Source organism: Neophocaena asiaeorientalis, unplaced genomic scaffold (assembly GCF_003031525.2).
Source record: "Neophocaena asiaeorientalis asiaeorientalis breed wild unplaced genomic scaffold, Neophocaena_asiaeorientalis_V1.1 scaffold221, whole genome shotgun sequence".
NCBI lineage: Eukaryota > Metazoa > Chordata > Mammalia > Artiodactyla > Phocoenidae > Neophocaena > Neophocaena asiaeorientalis.
In genome coordinates, this window is record NW_020173766.1 from 171,873 (window position 1) to 195,542 (window position 23,670).

Below are 23,670 nucleotides of genomic sequence, written 5' to 3' on the forward strand. Positions count from 1 at the left end.
GTCCCCTGCATCGGCAGGCGGACTCCCAACCACTGCGCCACCAGGGAAGCCCCATTTTTGTTAGTTTGATTAATATGTGTCTTGGTGTGCTTTTCCTAGGGTTTATCCTGTATGGGACTCTGTGCTTCCTGGACTTGGGTGACTATTTCCTTTCCCATGTTAGGGAAGTTTTCAACTATATTCTCTTCAAATATTTTCTCAGACCCTTTTTCTCTTCTTCTTCTTGGACCCCTATTATTTGAATGTTGGTGCGTTTAGTGTTGTCCCAGAGGTCTCTGAGATTGTCTTCAATTCTTTTCATTCTTTTTTCTTTATTCTGCTCCTCGGCAATTATTTCCACCATTTTGTCTTTCAGCTCACTTATTCATTCTTGTGCCTCAATTATTCTGTTATTGATTCCTTCTAGTGTAATTCAGTTATTGTGTTGTTCATCTCTGTTTGTTCGTTCTTTAGTTCTTCTAGATCTTTGTTAAACACTCCTTGTATTTTCTCAATCCATGCCTCCATTCTATTTCCGAGATTCTGGATCATCTTTACTCTCGTTACTCTGAATTCTTTTTCAGGTAGATTGCCTATTTCATTTATTTGGTCTTGTAGGTTTTTGCCTTGCTCCTTCATTTGTGACATATTTTTTTGCCATCTCATTTTTTTTTTTTAATGAGTGGCATTGTTCTGCTGTCTTACTGGTTGTTTGGCCTGAAGCTTCTAACACTAGGGTTTGTAGGCTATTGGGTAGGGCTGGGTCTTGGTGCTGAGATGAGGAGCTCCGTGAGACCTCACTCCAAAGAATATTCCCTGGGTTCTGAGGTTCTGTTAGTCCAGTGGTTCAGACTTGGAGCTCCCACTGCAGGAGCTTTGGCCCAACCCTGGGCTCGTGAACCAAGATCCCGCAAGCTGCCTGGGGCAGCAGGAAAAGAAACATACAACAATAGCAAAGTAAAAAATAAAATTAGACTAGGAAACTAACAGATATATTAGGAAAAATATAAAAATAAAAATATAGATGAATCAACAACCGTAAGGTACATGAGTACCACAATAGTAAAAAAGAGAAGGAAAAAAAAAAAAAAACAAAAAAAAATTTAAAACGGGGGGAAAAGGCCTTGCCTGTGGAGGGTGGGGCCTAAGCAAGGATGAGGTTTGGGTGGTGGGCGGGGCCAATGCTCAGGACCCACAGGGCTGGAAAACACCCTGGGGGCTGTTGGGGGTGCAGCTTAGGCTCAAGGAACAGAAGGGGCCCAGGCATGCTCCCCACCCCTGGTCTCAGAGGGCAGGGGACCTACCTGGGAGCCCAGCGGGCTTCTTGGACGCCCAGCGGTCTTCCTGGACTCAAGTTGGCAGGGCAAATGCCCTCTGCCCCTCCTGGGTGGTCCCTCCCGCCTGCCTCTCCCGATCTCCCCGGCCTCAGGGGCACTGATCCTGTCTGGCCTCCACTTCTCCTCACCCTTCAGTCCCCCTACTGGTTCACTCTGGGGTTTCCTCCCATCTCATTGGGCATCAGAGTCCCCCACCAGCGGCTGGCAGGCACCCTAGTTGTGGGGAGACGCTAACTCTGCGTCTTCCCACACCACCCTCTTGACTCCGCCTCCTCATGTTCTCATATACTTTCTAATTCTTTTATATATTTTTTTGTAATTTCATTGTTGCCATTAGGATAGATAAGATTTGCATTCTTTTTCATTGATTATTATATTGTTATTTTCCTTGTTGCTATATAGACTTCCTTATTGCAATTTTATTTATTTATTTATTTGGCAGGCAAAGAGTGAGTTTATTAGCATAGGAAACTTGTGAGAGATACAAGTGGGCAAGCAAGGCAGCGCAGCAGCCCCAAGAACAGAGTAGGGTACATTTTTATAATCAAAGAAAAGGTGGGGAGGGGAGACCACCTCTTCCTCACTCTTGGGCAGCTATCAAGGCTTACATAATTAGTTCCTCCTTTAACCCTATACAGTCTAACCTGGACAGTCATGGCGTTACTTAAATCATATGTATATTAGCAAAAGGGTGGTAACATATACTAAAATATGGTAATTCAGCTCACGTTTTGGTATACCTTATTGCAATTTTAAATGATGCCTTGCTATGTCATTTAAAATAATTTGCTGTAATTTTTAAAAATAAATTCATTTATTTATTTATTATTTTTTCTTTTTGGTTGTACTGTGTCTTTGTTGCTGCACGCGGCTTTCTCGAGTTGCGGCAAGTGGAGGCTACTCTTCGTTGTGGTGCACGGACTTCTCATTGCAGTGGCTTCTCTTGTTGTGGAGCACGGGCTCTACGCATGCAGGCTTCAGTAGTTGTGGATCGTGAGCTCTAGAGCGCAGGCTCAGTAGTTGTGGCGCACGGGCTTAGTTGCTCCGCAGCATGTGGGATCTTCCAGGACAAGGGCTCGAACCCGTGTCCCCTGAATTGGCAGACAGATTCTTAACCACTGTGCCACCAGGGAAGTTCTAATTTGCTGTAATTTAACAGCCTCCCATCATTGGACATTGATGGTTTCCATCTTGTGTACTGTACGTAGCATCACCATTTTTTTTTAAATTGAAGTCTAGTTGATTTACAATATTGTGTTAGTTTCAGGTGTACTAATCAGCAAAGTGATTTGGTTACACATATACATGTACATATCTATATTTCTTTTTTTTATTCTTTTCCATTATAGCTTATTATAAGATATTGAATATAGTTCCCTGTGCTATACAGTAAATCTCTGTTTATTTTACATATGGTAGTGTGCATTTGTTAATCCCATACTCCCAAAGTTGCGGCAAGTGGAGGCTACTCTTCGTTGTGGTGCACGGACTTCTCATTGCAGTGGCTTCTCTTGTTGTGGAGCACGGGCTCTACGCATGCAGGCTTCAGTAGTTGTGGATCGTGAGCTCTAGAGCGCAGGCTCAGTAGTTGTGGCGCACGGGCTTAGTTGCTCCGCAGCATGTGGGATCTTCCAGGACAAGGGCTCGAACCCGTGTCCCCTGAATTGGCAGACAGATTCTTAACCACTGTGCCACCAGGGAAGTTCTAATTTGCTGTAATTTAACAGCCTCCCATCATTGGACATTGATGGTTTCCATCTTGTGTACTGTACGTAGCATCACCATTTTTTTTTAAATTGAAGTCTAGTTGATTTACAATATTGTGTTAGTTTCAGGTGTACTAATCAGCAAAGTGATTTGGTTACACATATACATGTACATATCTATATTTCTTTTTTTTATTCTTTTCCATTATAGCTTATTATAAGATATTGAATATAGTTCCCTGTGCTATACAGTAAATCTCTGTTTATTTTACATATGGTAGTGTGCATTTGTTAATCCCATACTCCCAATTTATTCCTCTCCCCACTTCCCCCTTTGGTAACCATAAGTTTGTTTTCTATGTCTGTGAGTCTGTTTCTGTTTCATAAATACGTTCATTCATACTGTTTTTTAGATTCCACATATAAGTGACATCATATGATATTTGTCTTTCTCTGTCTGACTTATAAGTTGTATTGTTATTATTAATGAGGGGACTTTGGGTCATTTCTGAATGGTGTGGGGGTAAAGCCCAGCACTGTCATGTATTTACCTGGTCACTTTGGTGTTCATGAAGCACTGCTGTAAGGTGTCGGCCAACCTCTGGTGCACCAAGGAGTAGCGAATAAATGCTCTTCCCTTTCCCAGAGATGTTCGGAGCTGGAAAATGTAGATAAAATAGAAATGAAGAGCTGTTAGCCTAACTCCAAATACAGGCCTCATGGATGGCTGACAAAAGCAGAAACAAAACAGGGCAGAAAATGTCACCCAATCCTACCCTACACATAACCTTCACTTATGTCCCTCAAAGAACACAAAACATTTGAGAATGTCACCCCACAAAGGGAGGCCTAAAGTGGGTGGACGTCTTGCTGGCCTCCGTCTGAGAATAATCTGTAGACTCCAGCAAATGTGTCAAGGAAGATACAGTCACAAAAGGATCAAATATCTACTGTGGATTCTACCGGAATGTCATTCTTCCTCCTCTGCTCCATCAGAATCCCTGGGTTTAGAGTCAGAGATGAAACAGTCTGACTTAATTTGGAGTATTTAGAAAACAGGTTGGAGATAAATGAAGGGCTTCTCATACCAGAAGTATACTTGAAGAGGAAGAGATGGTCTCAAGTTTAGCTAATGCCTGGGCTTATTTTTGAAGTTTTGGGAGAAGAGATGCAGGGGAAGGGCCTAAGGGGCTTGGCTGGAGCCCATGTGGAAGGGGGAAGAGAGAGGAGGGCAAAAGGCAGAGGAGTGTTTGGGGACCTGTGACGGATGTATAACTGCCTCCTCTGTGTCCTCGTGGAACCACCACTAAAATCCACATATCTGTCAACGCTTTCCTGGTTGGATTTATTTTCAGCTATACCAACTCACTGCATTTAGTCAGAAGGTGCCCGGGGGGTGAGGGCAGGGGTGTTTCTAGGTGGCACAGTTACATTGAAGTAATGAAAAATGGGTGTGGTTCTGTTTCAGGAAGTCTGAGGTGGACGGAGGGTCCAGGTGCAGGCCTGTCTTCAAAACCTCTCCCCACAGTGCCAAAACATGGCTTCTAAAGAGGTTTCTGGAAGCTTGTTGTGATGGTGGTGGGGTATGCTGGTCACAGACTCTGGCCCTAGTTGCCAGGATGGACCATGGGCCATGTAGATCTGATCAAATTAGGATTCATGCCCCCAATGTTTCAGCCCCAGAAGCTCAAGATAAGTAGGCAGGAACTCAAATCTCTCAACCTACCACACGCACCTGTTCTGTCAGGTGCTGGCTCTGAGCAGGGTAAGCTAAGACCCATTCCCTCCTCACCTCTTCAAAGGTCAGAAATGTTTACTTGGTGGTTGGGGGAAGGGACGGTAGTGGTTTGACCAAAAGATGGTCCTAATCCTCCATCCTATTAAGAAGCCAGCCATGGTGCTGGAATGAGACAGGAAACATGAGGTATGACCTCAAGCACCAGCACATTCATGATGCTATAAACATCCCGGTACCCAGCACCTTTTAGCTCAGAGCTATATGCCTTCTCATTGCTGACTCGAGGCAATGATACCACAATATGAAGTAGGTTTAAAAAATAAGAAGGTGTGAAACCTCATAAGACATTTATGTAAGAGGCTGTAAGACATTTTTTCCATGTGAGTTTTGTGGGTTTGGGGTATAGCCAGGAGGTCTGGAAATGAAGGTGGGCAGCAGCCTGACGTGGCTTTATAAAAACCACCATGGCACGTCCGTGGGGAGTGTATCAAGACAGGTGCCTAGGGGAGAATCTTGATGACATCCCTATGTCCAAATGCTTTTCCACTGATAAATGAGGTGAGAACAAAGTGTTCAGTGGTGATAACCAGGAGACCCAGGCAGCCGAGAACAGCTGAGCAAGGCATCCTGAAGTGAAGTGTGTTGGTCATACAAATGCACACCCACACATAGGCCCTGCAGAATCTAAAAAGAACCCCACATAACAGCCCATGTCTGTAAGCTCCCAAGGGAAGGGCTTGTCTTTTTGTTTTTATTTATTTTTGGCTGTGATGGGTCTTGGTTGCTGTGCGCAGGCTTTCTCTAGTTGAGGAGAGCTGGGGCTGCTCTTCTTTGTGGTGCGTGGGCTTCTCATTGTGGTGGCTTCTCTTGTTGCGGAGCATGGGCTCTAGGCATGAGGGCTTCAGTAGTTGTGGCTCACAGGCTCAGCTGCTCCACGGCATGCGGGATCTTCTCAGACCAGGGCTCGAACCCATGTCCGCTGCAGTGGCAGGCGGATCCTTAACCACTGCACCACCAGGGATGTCCCGGGGCTTCTCCTTATTAATAAAATGGCCATTGTAACAGCATTTAGAACATTTAATTTTTTGAAGGCAAAGAGTTGAGGCTACATTTTAAATCAGGCTTATTAACTGAATTGATTATATATGTAAAAGGAGCTATTTTAAAAGGTCTTTTTAGGGACTTCCCTGGTGGTGCAGTGGTTAAGATTCCACCTGTCAATGCAGGGGAGACGGGTTCGAGCCCTGGTCCAGGAAGACCCCACATGCCGTGGAGCAAGTAAGCCCGTGCGCCACAACTACTGAGCCTGTGCTCTAGAGCCTGCCAGCCACAACTACTGAGCCCACGTGCCACAACTACTGAAGCCCACACGCCTAGAGCCCATGCTCTGCAACAAGAGAAGCCAACACAATGAGAAGCTCACGCACTGCAACGAAGAGTAGTCCCCGCTCGCCGCAAATAGAGAAAGCCCGCGCACAGCAAAGAAGACCCAACAGAGCCAAAAATAAAATAAATAAATTTATTATTTTCTTTAAAAAAGGTCTTTTTAAACATCCTTTGGGGAAGGGAACAGTAATAGTTCCCTTATACAGCAAATGAATATACTTCATAGCCTTGTTGGGTTTTTTTTGTTTTTGAACTTTTTGAGATCACGGGTCCACTTTCATTATCCACTTTCTTAATTTTTGTTAGCATCTAATCAGAACTCATTGCACTATACCGAGAAGCGATACAACACTTAATCATGCACCTGAGTGTCCCACCAGGCAAGATCTCACAGGACGTATCTGTGCTACCTGGACATTAAACCAACTCCTCTGAGCCAGGATCTTTCCTCATTTTCTCAGCTGTCAGAAGGTACAGCTGGTGGAAAATGCCCAACCCTCAGTGTCCACGTGTCTAACACTATCATTCACTATAAGGAGAAACCCACCTGGCTCCAGCTGGCACGGCCAGGGAGTTCTTCCCAGAGAACCTGACCCTGCGGCCTTTGCGGAAGGCTGGCCAAGGAGCATGTCTGCCGATTTCAAATGGACCTTAGACTTATTCATGAGATACTGGAAAGAAAGATGAAATATACAAACCCTTTAGGCCTCCTGCCTCAAATCTAGGGGATTACTTGCTCCTTAATGTGCAAAGTGCTTCACTCCCAGATGGACTAGGCTGGGGTGTGTGTGTGTGTGTGTGTGTGTGTGTGTGTGTGTGTGTGTGTGTGTGTGTGTGTGAGAGAGAGACAGAGAGACAGAGACAGAGACAGAGACAGAGAGACAGAGTATGCGTGTTGTTGATCTGGAGTTTTGTAAAACAGCAAAGCCATGGCATTCTGCTCTTGAGGGGCTCAGAACTTAATGTGGGAAGCTGCTTAGTTGTCTCTCAAGATCCCACATCACTCTCTTCATTTTAAATCCAAGTTTCCTGGGCAAATCATAGGGAAAGTAGCCTAGCAAACTCTAAGAATTTTACCTAAGAAACCGATTCTTTTAAAAAAGGTAAAGGTGTCCTAGGCTGTACACCTCTCGGGGGCACCATGAGCAGACCACAATGTGAGCAGCCCACCCTGTTAGGTTACATTTGGGTTGGGGTCTAATAAAGTCAGGACTGAGCCACTCCTCGGCTTGGTAAACGCTCGCCTAGGTGGCTTCCCGGAGCTCTCAGTGGGCACTGCATATACCTGGACTGGATTTCTTTACTTCCTTCCTACACGTAAACCCTCACTTCCTCACTTGGCTGTTTGCAGCAAAGGTCTCTGCGAGAGAGGTTTAAGGCAGGCAAGGGAAAGAGGTGAGGTCCCTGGCTGCTCTGCTTACCTCCGAAATAGACTTGACGAATCGGATCCCGTCATTGGCTCCTTTCACCTTGGCCAGGCAGGCACAGAAGTAATCCCAGTAGTCCTTCTTGTTGCCCAGGAGGGTGGCCTTCTCTTTCTGATCAAACTGGGCAGGGAAAGGAGAGTGAGGAGGTCCAAACCCACTGCTATTTATCCCGCCATTTAAACGATGAATAATGACAGCTTCTTAGTTGCCTGGCACTGGGCAAGGCCCTTGAATGGCATTATTTTTATTTACTGGTGAATGAGGGGGTTTTCGCCCTCAATTTACAGGTGAGGAAACTGAGGCTAGGAGAGGTTAAGTAACTAGCTCAAGGTCATACAACTAGTGAGGTTCAGGAATAACAGGCGCCCAAAGGGACCTCTGTGCATAGAGTTGGGTGGAAGACACCAAAGGTGCTATTAAGACATGGTAAAGAAACTCAAATGAAAAGTTTTAAGGGTAACATGAAGAGTGTTAACGATGTCTTGACATAGGGAAATGTGTTAGTGACATTTTATCCGTTACTCAACTCAAGTTTCAATACTGTTTTAATATACATAGAATAAATCCAAATAAATGTCAGCCATGAGCCATTTCAAATCCAAAACCAAAATGGGCTGAAAAAAAAAAAAGCGCCCTATTAATACTTTCATAATGTAAAACAAGAGAACCGGTTGAAAAGGCATGTGACCAAAAAAGAGGGGATATATGTATACATACAGCTGATTCACTTTGCTGTACAGAAGAAACTAACACAACATTGTAAAGTAACTCTACTCTAATAAAAATTAAAGAAAAAAAAAGGCACATGAAAGGCGAGCCTTCAATACACTGAGACACCTCCTCCAGCGGGCTCTCATCCTATACACGTTGGTGGGAGGTGACATTGCAGACTTATGGTGTTCAAAATGATAGAGGATATCTTCCTATAATGTAATGTTCTATAGCATTTTTTTTTGATTATAAAAGATTTGCATACATTGTTAGGACAACTGGATAAAACAAAAAAAAAAGAAAAGAAAAAATTATAACACCTACACCATCACCCTAAGATAACTTCTGTTATCATACTGGTCCATTTCCTTCCTGCCTATTGTAGTTGCCTGTATTATTCCACATCTGCAGAGTTCTCTAGATCTGTGCTTCTTGAACCAAGCAGATATAAGCATTACACTGTAAACATGTTAAAAGAAAACTTCCTGAGCTGACCTCAGAGATCCTGATTCAGCATGTCAAGGTGGGAACCAAGAATGCACTTCTAACCGGTCCCCAGGTGATGCCGATGCTGCTGGGCTATGGACTACACTTAGAGGAGCGAGGCTCTAAAACAGGGGCCTCTGGATAATCTTCAGAGGGTCCGCACACTCCTAGAAAATGTGTGATTGCGTGTGTATGCATGTGTTTGGGGAAAGATTCCATAGCTTTCACCGGACTGCCAAAGGGGTACGTGACTCCCCCAAAGTTAAGATCCCTGCTATACAGAGAGACCTTGTGACCTGCATTAAGATGACCTAAATCTCTGAAGAATGTTCTCGATTCCCAAAACCATCCTGAGGGGCAACATTCTGATTCCCCAGAGGATCACCTTGGAGGCTGGGGACGGCTCTGACCTTCAGTCTAACCAGGAGGGCTCAACGGCTGCACTGAGCTTTCAGAGCTGAGTCCTGAATGTTGATGAAGAAGCCAAGAGGGAGACAAGAGACAATAGAGCAGAAATCAACACATGACAGGAGTCACTTACTTGAAGGAGATACTCAAGTTTATATGAAAACTTATGCAAGCTGGTGCTGTCATCTGTGACGGGTTCCCCTGCTTCCTTAAATTCTCTGCTTAGTTCTGTCACAGCATCTTTAAGACAACAAACAGGAGCATGTCACCAGATGGAGACTGGCCTCAGAGAGAGCAGCAGGATGGCCCCAGGGAGCAGCAGGCCTGAGTGGCCCATGACGGCAAAGCACCATGCACACGTGGAGCACTACATAAACATCCATGGGCGGGAACTCCAAGTCAGAAGGCGCTAGGATGTCCTGAGACCCAAAGGTACTTCACAACAGCTCACTGACTGGGCACATTTCTTGGTCATCCCTGTAGGCCCACCATGTAGGCCTTATCATTTGCGAGTAGTATTTCGTCAAAAATGTCTGCTGTGTGGATAAATCATACAGCAGTCCCCTAATACTGACTTCCTGAGAGCTTTATCCTCTACTCCAGCCATGTTTCTTGTCCTTCACTGTAACCCCACTGCTCGGTACAGTTAAGTCCAGGTTTCCACAGGACCCAGAATATGCAGAGGTCATGACGACAATGCCAAGAATGACACCACCACCTGCTTCTGTTAACTGAGTCCTGGCTAGGCACCAGGCCTCTGCATGTTTTTCTCATTCAATAGAGCATTGTGAGGCAGGAATTGCTTTATTTCAACAAATCTAAGATGCAACTGATTTTAAGATGATCCCAAATCCAGAGCTGTTAAAATGTGAAAAAAACGTAAATGCACGGTAGAATTGATGAAGGCTGGCATTATCATCCCCACTTTACAGACGAGGAACTCACGGAGAGGTCAGAGCCAAAGATCACGGGTGGCAAACAGCGGAGCTGAAATGAGAACGCTGGTTTTCTCAGGGGCTCTCTGACCCCAGAGCTCACCTCTTAACTTCTAAGACGATTTACCTCCCAGTGTAGAAAAAGAGGAAAAACCCCTTTGACTCTCACTCACAGCCCTGCCGTGGGACAGAGGGACTGTCAGAAGTTGCATTTGGTTTAGACACTGAGAAAAATGTCCCCAGCCGAGATGGCTGGGACATGCTGCACAAAGCTACCTCCTCTGACAATTCTTGAAAGAAAAGGAACCCCTAGCCACTGCTCTCAAACACCACGGTTAGAAAGCAGACCTGCCAGGACTGAAGCTGAGCCTGAGCTGCTAAAAGTTAATCAACACTGACCCCTCAAGCAAAGGTCAGCAAATGGCAAAGACGTGTTCTTGGGACTGAGTCTCACAACAAGTGACTGTGGTCTGGTGTGTCCTACTAGAAGTGTCTGCTGTGGCGGCACTGACAGCAGGCAGCCAGGGACCAGGAAAGACACACAGCCTTCCTCCCCCACCCTCAGGCTGGGGTAAAGCTCATAACCTGACCTGGGAACTCCTGAAATTTTGAAAGAAGGAGCCTTGGATGTGGAATATGAAATTTCCAGCTCTAATCTCTGATAATTACCAACAGATGAAAAGAAAGGGTCTTGAGAAAGTGTGGTGCCTTTTAAAAATTCCCACCAAAGTGCTCTGAGGGCTGGGTACAGGACATTGAGATGGCCTTGGGATGTGGGGCATGACAGACGAGGATAGCACATGGGGTGGGAAAGGGCAACTGAACAAATTCTGATGCCTGTCCTCCTCCCTGGATCAGGAGCTCTGCCATGGGCTCCTCTCTTCCCTCCAATAAGGACCTCTGGGTCCCAGAGTCATCCTTGAGAACCAGAGACTAAAACAGAGAGAAGATGGCTTACTTTGTGGAGAAACCTCTGAAGACCAGGGGCAAACTCAGATTTGCAGGGGCTGTCATTTTACTTTCTGTGTGTATGTGTGTGCATGTGTGTGTGTGTATATAGATTTAAAAAGAAAAAAGCCATCTCCCACATTTTAGCTGGATGTAGACTGGTGTGGTTAAGAGCACAGACCCTGGCACCAGGTGTGTGTGCAAACCCAGGCTCTGCCTGACTGGATGTGTGACCGTAGGCAAGTCACTTAACCTCTCTGTGCCTGTTTCCACATCTGCAAAATGGGAATAATAATGGTCCCTGCCTCACAGGACCAAACATGAGGACTCAATGAGCTATTATTATCTGTGAGACTCGTGCCTGGCACACATGAAATGCCATGAAGGCCCAAAACACTACATAAACAGGAGATACGCCTGAGAAAGTGATTTTTATCTCATCGATATTTGCCTTCACAATGAAGACTGTTGTGGCCTCCACTAGCCTGGGTATGAGAGACTGCAGTCGGTTATCACTGGGTCTGGTGAGTTAGGAACCTGCGCCTTGAGTCTGTCAGGAGAGTGTCACTGGGGTCCCCATGTCACGGAGGAAGGAGTCAGCTTCAGACTGCGTTGTAGCAAATGTGCTGGTGCTCCAGAGAGGCTTACAAGACCTGCCCTGGTGATCCATGAGGGACGGAAAACTTGCCAAAATTCTCCCCTTGGGACGTCACCTGAAAGGGTGAACCTGGGCCCTGGACTCCACAGCCAGTACAGCACACAGCGGGTTCCTCCCAAGCCTGCTCTCTGCACGCGCACCCCCACCTGCCTTGCCTTTGTCCAGTGAGCCAAGGCCCACAAGTTACTCTCACTGGGCAACGTTGAACTCAGGGAAGTCTGGGAGGCAGCAGGCCCAGAACTGGAGTGAGTCCCACCCGGAACCAGGTGGAAGAGCAAAACAAGCAAGATGGGTGTCTCGTCTTCCTGCTTAGAAGGAGGCAGAATATCTCTGCAAATGAGCCAATTCCGCCGTCTCCCAGAGACTCACAATTCAAAGACTTAACGGGTGGTTTGAAAACACAAACACACACACACAGAAATCAGACCCAGACCCAGAAAGAGGTATTTGATTTTGTTTACAAAGTGCCTTTACAGTGCCTGAGAGGAGGGCCAGGCAAGGTCTCCCAGCCTTAACAGGGCGGACATCTGAGCCCCAAATATTTCAATATGATGTGTCCCGAGGGCTCTGATTACTCTCGGTGTAAACACAGATCACAGGGCTAATTTCAGCTGGCAACAGCAAAAGCACAGTCACAGCTCTCTCAACACCAAGCCCGGTGTGCCCTGCAGCCAAGCCGTACCTTGCAAATCGTGGATGATTCTCTGCAGCTGGCTCTCCACGCTGGTGGACGCCATGGTAACCGTGACCGTCAGGGGCCGCCTTTCCCGGCTGTGGGCCTCCTGCCTGGGGCTGCTCAGCAGTGGTCAGACTCCGAGGTGGCACCTGCACAGGAAGGAGGCCGTGGAAGAGGCGGTCACAGACACAATTTAAAGACAGTAGTAGAGGCACACTGCTCTGGGCACAAACTCGCCCCATCTGGGCATCTTCCCTCAATGGGAAGGGCTTGACCTTTCTGTGTGGGCCTCGCTCTGTGGGCATTCTCTGATACACTTATGTTCAGACACAGGGACCTGGTTGGGAGCTTCAAAAGAAACAAGATCAACTAAATAGCATGACCTATTCTTTCTGAGCTCCCCTCCTAGTCTGCCCTTAGGCAGGCCTGCCGCACTTTCCACCTTTAAAAACGCTTCCCAGTGGCTCCCCCCATCCCCCTACACCAAGGCCAGAACTAGTCCAACCCCGCTCACTGACCTGCTAAGCCTAAGGTGCCACCACACCAAATCTGCCGTCTCCTCCAGGTCGGGCCCTCTCCCCTCCCCAGGCAGCGGTGGAGGCCTGAGGCTGAGGACACATACCCTAAGGGCTTCCGGACCAAGGAGAGCCTGGCTTGCCTCTCAGGGAGGTCTGCAGCCTCCAGCCACCAGAGTCCTGCTCAGCTTGGGAGGGCAGACACCAGGGGCCGTCAGGGGCCTGCGCAGCCCTCAGGACCAGTCAAGGGCAGTCTCTATTTTAAGCTCAGTTACAGTTCTCTCACGGCTGGTGAGTCCCAAGTTACCATCGCTACTTGGGCAGCTGCTGAAGTGATTTAAGGACACAGGGGTGGCTGGAGACCAACAAAGAGGAGGAGATACGAGCAGCATCGGAAGGAGGTCTGGACACGCACTTGGACACCACCATATTCTCCTTTCAGAACCTCTGACCCTTTCCTTAGATGTCCGCTGCAAAGGCGTAACATTTGCTGGCAAAAGCAGTTGGCAAGACTAGAGGTGGCCTTAGTAGCCACCCCTAGACGAGGGCCTGCTGCGCACTGGGCCTGTTAGGTGCTTTACACACTCACTCATTTTAATTCTCAGCAGCACCCTGGGAGACAGATAGCGTACAAGGGAGAAACTGGCATACAGAGAAGCTGTGTAACTTGTCTAAGGCCCCGGGCCAGTAGGGAGGGGAATCGTGATGTGAACTCTGGTCAGTCTGAATTCAACCCCTTTGGCTCTACAACGGAGCCACTGTCACCACAGCAAATGTCAACCACTTCCACTGGCTTCTAGGAACTGCCCTGAACTCCAGCGCCTCTCAAATGTGCCACCGCCTTGAGTGTTTCAAACATGAACTGGTCCTCACTCTCCCACCACGCTCTTCGCCTTACTGCTCTAGGAGACAAGGCAAGAAGATCCAGGGGGAGAAATGGTCGCCAACCTCAAGTTCCTCCAAATATTTACACAAGCATTCCAGGTCAGCCTGAGGCCTGGGGAGGGCCTGTCATGGCGCAGATATGCCAAGGCCTGTTTTTAACTCACAAGCCAGTGCATCTGTGAGTCAGTGAAAACAAGGCCCAAAGAGGGCTTCTCCAGCCTAGGAGGAACTAGACAGGTACATACCTGTACCACGCTCCCAGTAATTTGTGACGTGGAGCGCCAGAGAGTCAGGGCATCCACAAAGACTCCGCCCAAGCCCCTAGCAAGCGCTGGCACCTGCCATCACAGACACCAAACCGAGGGTGGGTGTGATTTACCAGAAGCCAGCCTGCCCATCCCTGGGCGGCTCTCTAGGTCAGCTGCTGAACACAGAGCCTGAGCAGGGACCAGCCAGGGCCCTAGACAGCAGGAGCCCAGGATGGGCCAGACTTCTGCAGGGGCTCTGCTGCCTGGGCAGACACTTGGCTCCTCCCCCAGTGAGGAGGAGAGGACCAAGGATCATCACTGTCAATGCACAGCTGTCCCGGCACCACACTGTCAAGTGCAGCCTGGGGATACTGGGGCAACAAGGCACCATCCAGCCCTGGAGGAGCTCGACTGTGCATCAAGAAGACAGACAGAAAAGCATCCAGATATGCGGATATGGCAGAAGAGGTCCATGCAGAGACATGAATAAAAAGTTACGGGTATTCAGCAAAGAGAGGGAATGAACCAGGGATACACACGACAAATGATATTTGCCTAGTGAAAGAAGCCAGACTGAAAAGCTACCTACTTTATGATTCCATCTGCATCCTGTTCTTACAAAGGCAAAACACCAGGGGGGAAATCAGATCCATGTGTGCCAGGAGCTGAGCGGGAAGCGAGGGTTTGACTACAAGAGAGTATGCAGAAATTTTGGTGGGCAACTCTACTCTGTGTCGTGATTATGGTGTTGGTTACATGACTGTATATATTTGATGAACATATATTTGTCAGAACTCACATGCTGTACATCTTATCTCAGCAAACAAAAGAGCAGCACCGGTATGAATTTAGCAAGATGCAATGGGACCCGAGGAAGGGAACTTTCATTCTGCTGGGGGAAGGGAGAGGATGGTGGACACTCTCAGCAATGGCAACTGAGTTGGGTGATGAACAGGAGGTCATTGAAGAGACCTGAGGAGGAAAGGGCGCCAGGGTGGAGGGTACAGCAGGTGTAGAGGCTGTTTCTCTACCTGCACTCCCCTTAGTTGCCTATGGTCACCAGAGAGCTTTGTACCTTCGGGAAGAAATAATCTTGTAAGAAGATAACCTATACCCCATGAGTCCACTGGTTCTCTGTGTATACTTACTTAAAACTGGGCTGAGACTCGCAAATGACAGAGAGGGCGGAGCCTGGAAAGGAAGCACTAACGACAACAGATTCTCAGTCATCCAGGCTCTGGCTGGGACAACGCATGAACTATACGACCAGCTGGATTTCCTAGAAACCAGCCCTCTTTGGAGCCTGGCACAAGGGCAATAGTATCTGCAAACCAAACTGGCACCTTGGAACGACGAGCCTGAACAGATAGAAACATGCTCCTTCAAGACTTCTTGGCACTTTGGTGAAGCTGCAAGTGTCAGCCCGAGCCCAGGAGGCCTTCTCCGCCTGAGCCTCGGACTGCCTCCCTCCGCTGAGGCCAAGTCCCCAGGTCACAGGTGAGCTGTGCCCAACCACTGATTACACAAGTTGATTTTCCAAAGACCCTCTGCCTCACCACCAAGATAATGAGCCCTGAGAAACCGCTGCTGGGCCTGTAGGTCACAGTGACTACACAGTGACCCACCACGGCTGTGGGTCACCACCTCACAGGTTTTCAGGAAGCAAATGGTCACCACAGGAATGCTATTTTCATGGACTTGAAAGAATGACTCTTCGCATTCTGGCCTCCCTTTTCCTGGGCCTGAGGTTATTATTAAACTTCAAAAGACACAGAATGGGGCACAGTCTCTCTCCACTCCTTGGTCAACTTCCTTGTGTCTCTAGATAAGCTTGCCCTTTGGTTTAGGGATGAGATATTTTTTACTCACAACACTTCTGACACCAAATGTGTGGCTTTTTCCCCCACACCGATATCCAGTTGACACTAATGGGTGTCCTGCAATTCAATTCAATTCTTTTTCTTTTTGGCCATGCCGCAGGGCTTGCGGGATCTTAGTTCCCCGACCAGGGATTGAACCCGTGCCCTCGGCAGTGAAAGCGCAGAGCCTTAACCATTGGACCACCAGGGAAGTCCCTCAATTCAATTCTAACTCTAACTACCTGAAGCCAGTGCAGACCCCATAGGTTAAAGGCTCAGTCCACAAGACTGCCCTGGCTTCAGACACCAGTCACAGGTCCCAGTACCTGTCACCACCTGTACTTCTGACCAACCAGCTATAAACTAGGGTTCCCAAAATCCCCATCTCAGGTTCTATAATTTGCTAGAACGGCTCACAAAACTTGGGGAAACATTTTACTATAACCTGTTTATTTTAAAGGACACAATTCCGCAACAGTGAAATGGAAGAGATGCAAGACAAGGGGGGTGGGGTGGGAGCTTCCATACCCTCAGGGCTCTGCGCCCTCCAGCACTTCAATGTGTTCACCAGCACAGTGTTTCTCAGAATCCTGACATTTGAGGTTTTTATGGAGGTTCCATTACACAGGCATGACTGATTAAATTACTGGCCACTGGCCATTTACTCCACCTTCAGCCCCTCTCCACTCCCCAGAGGGGTCTAAGGGTGGGGCTGAAAGTCCTCTGGCAACCAGCCCTCAGGCAGAAGCTATCTATCCAGGGGCCCATGAAGAGTCATCTTATTAGCATATGGTTATGCTTATGGTTGAAAGGGTTTTGCTATGAATAACAAAAGACACTCCTATTACTCAGGAAATTCCAAGAGTTTTGGAAGCTCTGTGCCAGGAACCAGGGTAAGAGACCAAATATATATTTCCTATTATATTACGGGAATCACAGACCTCTGGCATGGACCAGTGCGATCCTGACCTCTACAACCCATTGGCAAACTGCTCTCCTAACTCAGGAGACACTCAGAGATTGCTTCTATCCACACCGCCATGGGCTCCAGGACTCCAGCGCCTTGCAAGGCCCCCAAAGTGCAAATCACCTCCATCAACCCAGGGTCCTTGTTGCATGACATTGTGAACACCTCCATCACTGTCTCTAGCAAGCTCTTTCAAATACCAGAGAAATTCATTTTATAAAATTTGGGGGAACACTGGATTCTCTTGCCAACAACTCAAAATTATGTTTAACCTTATCCAGAATGTCTGAAAACATCCAATCTTCTGGTAAAGAGGAAAAGGGACTAAACGCGTTTTTAAAAATTCTTATTTATTACCTGGTACTGTTACCTGGGCTCCTCGTCACAGCCTATGTATTATTTCAGAGGTAAAGGATCTTCCCTGACCTCCAAATTCCTCCCATACCTGCCTAGATGTGCCTTAAACAACAGAGACGGCAGTTCAGTCCCAAATTAAGATACAAAGACGCTGACTCATGTAAACTTCTTTACACTATGGTACAAATGAGTAATACTCATGATGTTGTCCCCAAACTGGGTCTGGCAGGAGAAACACAGTGCCAGCTGAAATTGGCACTTGCCATCTGCCTCTACAAGGATTAAGCCACTGCAGTCACTGACCTTCAAGACATCCTGAAAGGAGTTCAGGGTGGAGATCAGGAATGAGGCACTCTGTGCTCTGGGAAAAACTGGCAGAACAAGCCTTCCGATAGATAGTTCGATATTTTCAGGAGAAGATTTTACGAGCCTAAATTCTTCCATCTTCTCATATACAGAAAAGCACTCAAATCATTAACAGTGACATCTGCTCCTTGTGACTAGCAGCAAGCCTTGCCAAAATGTGTGATTGACTGCACGTACCCCCTTCACTAAAATCATCTATGATACTGACCTTCCCTCCCTTTACAAAACTTAACCCACGGCTCTCATGTTGTGTATTTTTTTTTCAGTTGACAACAGCATCTGAGTAGCCACATAAGGAAAGAAGGATCAGAAGGGGAGAAGGAGGTCTGGGGCATAGAAGACAACCCTGCCCTGCCTGCCAAATTTGCCATACTTGCTCCCAACACAATAGCTGAGACATGACCCAGAGAGGGCACCATACAGTCGGCTCCTCCCCGACTCCTGAACAAGCTGGGGCATACAAGTTGTCAATTACACCCTGACTGGGAAAGAATGTTAACAAGGACAGTTCAGACCAGTCAAAAGCAGAAAGCCTTTCCGAAGAGTCCATTGCCTTGGCCTGGTTCAGCACACCCAACAGCAACTATCTCGTTACCACCTATGGAAAGGGGGCACTTGGCTGGTACCTGCAGCTTTGAAGGCCTGGAGGTCCTGGGGCTCCGTGCTGAAACGGTCAGTGGTCAGGCAGACTGCCCTCACCAGAGCTTCTAGATGGTGCCCAGGAGAGTGCTCAAGAGTTTATCAGAGGCCAGCTCGGAGGCCAAGATTTCAGCACACGTGAACAAAGGCTCATTAGGCGAACCAATTATAATTAAAGACCTATAATTAAAGGGCTGACCAACTGCAGGCCTGGGTCATCTCGCCCAAACCACTCCTTGCTTGTAATCTTCTCTTTCTTAAAGGGAATGAAGACTTGAAACTTTGCCATCACTTCTTGAAACTTCTCTTGGCCCCCTCCCTCCCACCACCAATTCCAGGTCTCTTGGTCACTCCCCCTGGAACATACACAAAACTGGCCCTGATTCCAGTCTGCTGACCCAGGAGAGCAGGGTCAAGAGGGACTTGTGGTTGTGCGGTGTTGCTTCTGGGCTTGGAGAAAGCTATCTTTTTTACGAAGGTGGGCAGTTGCTCAGGAAGGAGCCATATATCCACATTTGGGGGTGCAGGGCGGAGGTCTTCTCACTGGAAAGCCCAGAGAAAACATCCAGGAAGCAATGGGCAAGGAAAGTGTCTTCTCTTCTCTCAATCACAGCTGAGTCCTGCCAAGCTGGACCCTATTCAGAATGCAGAATCAGATTCATCTTGTGAAATTTCCATTCCCTATCATGTAACAAATAATGCGATAAAGATTATGCCATGATTGGGTGAGACCCATGGTACATTTAGTTCAAAGTATTGACCTCTTCCTACTGTGTATGTGTGTGTGTGTCTGTGTGTGTGTGTGTTTTCAGATATAGTGTAGAGAGGTTACCCTTTACCTTCCTCCACGGAGGAGGTGTGCAAGGAGAAGAACAGACATTCTCGGTGGTTAACTTTGGCTGAGGCTTCTAGGCCCCGCTCCTGACCCAGGCTGTAGATGCCCTGGAAAAAGCACCTGGGGCTACAGTTCCTTCCAGCTCCACATTAAGCCACCACCTCTGGTTCAGTTGCCAGCCCACCCTGGACCTCTTACAGGGATCCTCCCCTTGGCCTAGCCCTCTGCAGACTAATGGCTTGCTTGGAATGCTTTTTCCCTTCAGGATTTTCTTCTGGATTCCAAGGGCTCCCCTAACTCGGTTTTCTGCCCCAGGCCAAGGGTGTAGTACCCCAGGCTCCTGAGATGGTTAGTCGGACCTGCCCTTGGGCTCTGAAACCAGCCACACTGCCACAGGACTATACCCAGACCACAGACTCTCCTTAAGTCTGTCCTCCGAAACACACCGACACGCACATCCTCATCCCTGCAAAGAGGATCTGACCCAACTAGAAACAGGCACCTGGTTTCTTTCAAATGCCACAGAGAACAGCAAGGACCACTGGCGGCCACTAAAACCACCAGGCTGACTGGCTCCAAAGTGAGGAAGAGGGAGAAACACCTCCTGCCCAAATCAGCACAGTTCTGTCATCCTCATCTTGTAAAAGCCAGGGAGCCCATGCACTCTGAGGCCGAAGCTCTTATGGGGACAGTACAGTAACACATTTAAAAACAGCATGATAAACAGAGACCCATGGAAACAGTTCAAAACCCACCCTACTGATTGATTTAGGTGTTCAAACAGAGGCTATTAAACCAAGCAAAAGCTTTAAAAAAAATCTGGCATTGAGATCACAAATAGGAAATATTGTTTATCTTTTGAGCAACACAATGACATCCATCCACTAGGTGAACAGATGTTCACAAGGCCAAACTCGAATCATCTCTGCTCACAGACGGCCTCTGGTTAACGAATCTTACCTGCTCTGCTGCCTGGGCTGGCTAGTGAATGTGGCTCCAGACTTTGAGTTCCTATCAGTGATTTTCACCATGACACCACAGCTAGACAATATGCTTCCTCTGCCTCAGGTTTAAAGACACTTTGGTTTTGAGTCACCAAAGCTGTCCTTGGAATCACCAGAAAATGCAGGTTACCCATTAGCCAAGCCGCTCCCCTAAAGGGAAGACGGGGACTGCCATTCTTGAGTGCCTATTGTATGTTCTAGAGGCAGCAGCCCACAGTCTCAGTGACCAACATGGGACAAAGTTACCAACTGCTCTGATCTTGTGCTGTTTTGGGTGGTTCCTCTTGTCACAAACATCTGTGGGGGCCATTCCATCCCAGAAGGACCAGGTTAAAAGCATGGCTCCTGAACCCATGCTGGTGTCCCAAAACCAGTCACAAGGAGCAAAGACCATCCAAAGAGTAGCTAGAGGATCGACTCTAAAGCAACACAAAAATAACTGGAGTAAAATATTAACTGTAGAATCTAACAGGTGGGTATATGTTCTCTATACAATTCTTTCAATGATTCTGTATGTTTGTTTTCCCAAATTAAAAACTAAATGAAGCATTACGCAAAGAACACTTTTAACAGAAACAGAAAATCTTTTTCCTAAAGCCTTTTCACATTCTTTTAATCAAAGAAGGCCCCGTCCCATCACTGAGACAATTAACTCTGATTTCCAGGGTGATTAATAATAATGGCTCATAACTGGTACAGGGCATTCAATAATTTCTGAACAGTAGCTCTCAAGGGAGGGAGGGTCAAGTGGAACCTACTCAACATGGGCCCACTTCAGAGGGGTGGGAGCCACTGAAAGCAGAACCTCAGCGTGACAGCTCTTCCGCAGCTACAATACCCAGCAGCCCGCATTAGGCAGATGGCAGGGGAGTTAAGCTTGCTACAGAGCACAAGGCTGGAAGTGGCAGGAGAGCAGTGAGCAGATTAACGCCTGATCCTCTGCCCTCAAAGAGCCCCTGACCCATTTCTCTGTTGGGAAAGGAAACTGCTGTGGTAAGACAGGCAGAGGGGCAGAGAGGCTGTGGCCAACACCGGTAGTTTCAAAGAGTGCTCTATTTTTTTAGAGTGACAAGAGGCATCAGATGACACAAGTGCACTATCTGGGAGCCACGTGGTTAAGGTGTCAACCACACACGCTTTTCTGAGGAAAAGTAAAATTCAGCCCTCCCCTTACACCCTCCGGCCTAGGTTCTTCATATCACGGACCCTAGCCGAAGTCCGGTGCAGCCACACCACAATCCAAAAATCCACAGGTGTTTCAGGAACAATCACCTGGGGGCTATCTCGAAACCCTGCACCAGATCACAAGAGACAGTGGGTAAAGAGAATGGGCCATGGCCTGCGGATGGCCCAGGATGAACAAACCGTCCCCTTACGAGAGGGGAGAGACCCGGGCAAAGTTAAGTCTTGGGGTTTTGCAAAGTTAAGGTCTGGGCTGTCCCGGCCCAGCTGAGCCAGGAAATACGCCTCTTCGGGTTATCGGCTTCTTGGACAATGCAAGCAGAAACTCGGGGACCTGTCCCTCCTGTGCTTAAAGACTCCAAGACTTGTTGTGAGACCACACATGTGGGATCCTTGGCCGTCGGGTGTTTTGGAACTGGTGTTTGGGCGGAGGGGGGAGGGGGGCTGTCTGTCTTTCTAACTGATTACCAGAGGCAGCCTGGGTTCCAGGGTCAGATTCACCGGCCCTAGGTGCTTCCTAGGCCCGCTGGGCAAGGGCAAGGGCATTGGGCAAGGGCTCCGGCGGAGTCTGTGGGACACCCGGCATAAGGGCGGAGGCGGTAAGGGCAACAGGTGACAAGCCGCGCCTGGAGGGAAGTTCTCCGCTCCGGAGACGACAGCAACTAGAGGTGCCCCATGAGTCCGGACGGCCACCCGCAGCACTTACGCGCTCGTGGGTCCACGGCGGGACAGAACCGAAACTTTCTGCTGCCAAGCGGAAGAGTACGAGAGCGCGGCGTAGGCGGCCATGATACGCAGACCCCCTCCGCAGACTGGCGCAGACTACAACTTCCAGCATGCTCCACAGGGCCTCTGTCTACAACTCCCATCGGACCCCACGGACAGAGTGCGGACTACAACTCCCGGCATGCTCCGCAGAGCTGATGCTCACAACGCCCACTGGTTCCATGGCGGCAGCCGGCTCTATATTAACCCTTGCAATCCCTGGGAGCACGTGTGTCCACAAATCGTATGTCTGGGATCCTGAAAGCAGTGCTGTCCACGTGTGGCTTTTGAGAACTTGAAATGTGACTAGTTTGAGTTGAATTGTACATGTGCTGTAAGTGCAAAATACACCTGAGTTCCAAAAGAATGTAAAATAGCTCATTAACATTTTTATATTGATTCCATGTTGAAATAATAATGTTTTAATATATCGGGCTAAATAAAAAGCATTATATATTGCTGGGCCTAATGGTCTATCTTTTCATCCCCCTTGCTGCTTAACACAGGGACCTGCTTAAAATCACTGCTCAAAAACTATGTGTTAATGAATGAACTATCATCACTCCTAACTTCTCCCTACTCTCTGCCCAATTTCTATTTATAAGTTACATTTTCCATTTATACGTTGTGAAGCACTCTGAGGCTGCACTCAATAGAACAAAATGCACTCATTAGTAATGAATGGTCACAAGAGAGGAGAGGAACAGTACCTGGAAATCTTTCCCCACACAGGAATGACCAGAGGCTGGCCAACTTGAGAGTGGAGCTTTGTGGTCTCACTCCCCTCAACGTGGCCCTCCCATAGCCTTTGCACAGGGCCCGGAACAGGCCCTCTACAAAAGTGGCCAGGGACCTGCTGGAGGTCTACATACATATCCCTCCCTCACCTCCACCCTCGTCTCTAATCCCTGCAACCATCCAATTCCACGTGCCATCTGTTGCCCATGTCTTCTCTCTAACTGTGGGTGATGCTCAAAGCTGGTTTTCTTTTTTCTTTTAGTAAGTTTTTTTTTAATTAATTTATTTATCTGGTTGTGCCAGATCCTAGTTGCGGCGGGTGGGCTCCTTAGTTGCGGCTCAAGGGCTCCTTAGTTGCAGCATGTAAACTCTTAGTTGCGGCATGCATGTGGGATCCACTTCCCTGGCCAGGGATCGAAGCCGGTCCCCCTGCTCTGGGAGCGTAGAATCTTAACCAGTGTGCCACCAGGGAAGTTCCCAAGGCTGATTTTCTGAAATGATAAAAGTCAAGGAGCCAGGCCACCCTTGTCATCCTTTGGTCCTTCTAGCCACACTCTTTTGTGGAGGGGATAGGGGTGTGGGATGCGGGGGGATTGCAACAACCCTACACCTAAAATCTGGGCTGACCCCAAGGTGGAGACGGGAGCTCTGTACTCGGAATAACTTGGTGAGGATTTAGGATAACTTTCTTTCCCTTACCAAAATCCCCTGCAAACCTGCCAAATATTTCCTACCAAGTTTTCAGGATGCCTGAAATTCCCAGCAGGAAGTGGTATCATTCCTTCTGGCTGGAGGGTTGATCTTTGGAAGGTACTTGTTCAGGCACCATGGGTCATGAGACAGAAAAAACCTTGGACTTGAAGGCAGAAAACATAGGTGCCAGACCACGGGAGAGATAGGGACAGAAAGCTGAGG

General features: G+C 47.9%; 1 protein-coding gene across 4 annotated transcripts in view; it reads right to left on the bottom strand.

Annotated features, from left to right (window-relative positions):
* The window catches only part of FYCO1 (FYVE and coiled-coil domain autophagy adaptor 1), a 114,728-nt gene that overhangs the window by 65,362 nt on the left and 25,696 nt on the right, over positions 1-23,670 (bottom strand). For 3 of the 4 annotated variants that reach the window (XM_024751399.1, XM_024751400.1, XM_024751402.1), the window contains exons 2-5: positions 12,402-12,544; positions 9,312-9,418; positions 7,568-7,693; positions 3,574-3,680 (exon numbers count right to left, since the gene is read on the bottom strand). In XM_024751399.1, the coding sequence (XP_024607167.1) occupies positions 3,574-3,680; positions 7,568-7,693; positions 9,312-9,418; positions 12,402-12,456 (395 nt within the window). In that variant the 5' untranslated portion in view covers positions 12,457-12,544. Of the gene's footprint in view, positions 1-3,573; positions 3,681-7,567; positions 7,694-9,311; positions 9,419-12,401; positions 12,545-21,958; positions 22,741-23,670 lie in introns of those variants that run through there. The other variant, XM_024751401.1, reaches the window with a different exon arrangement.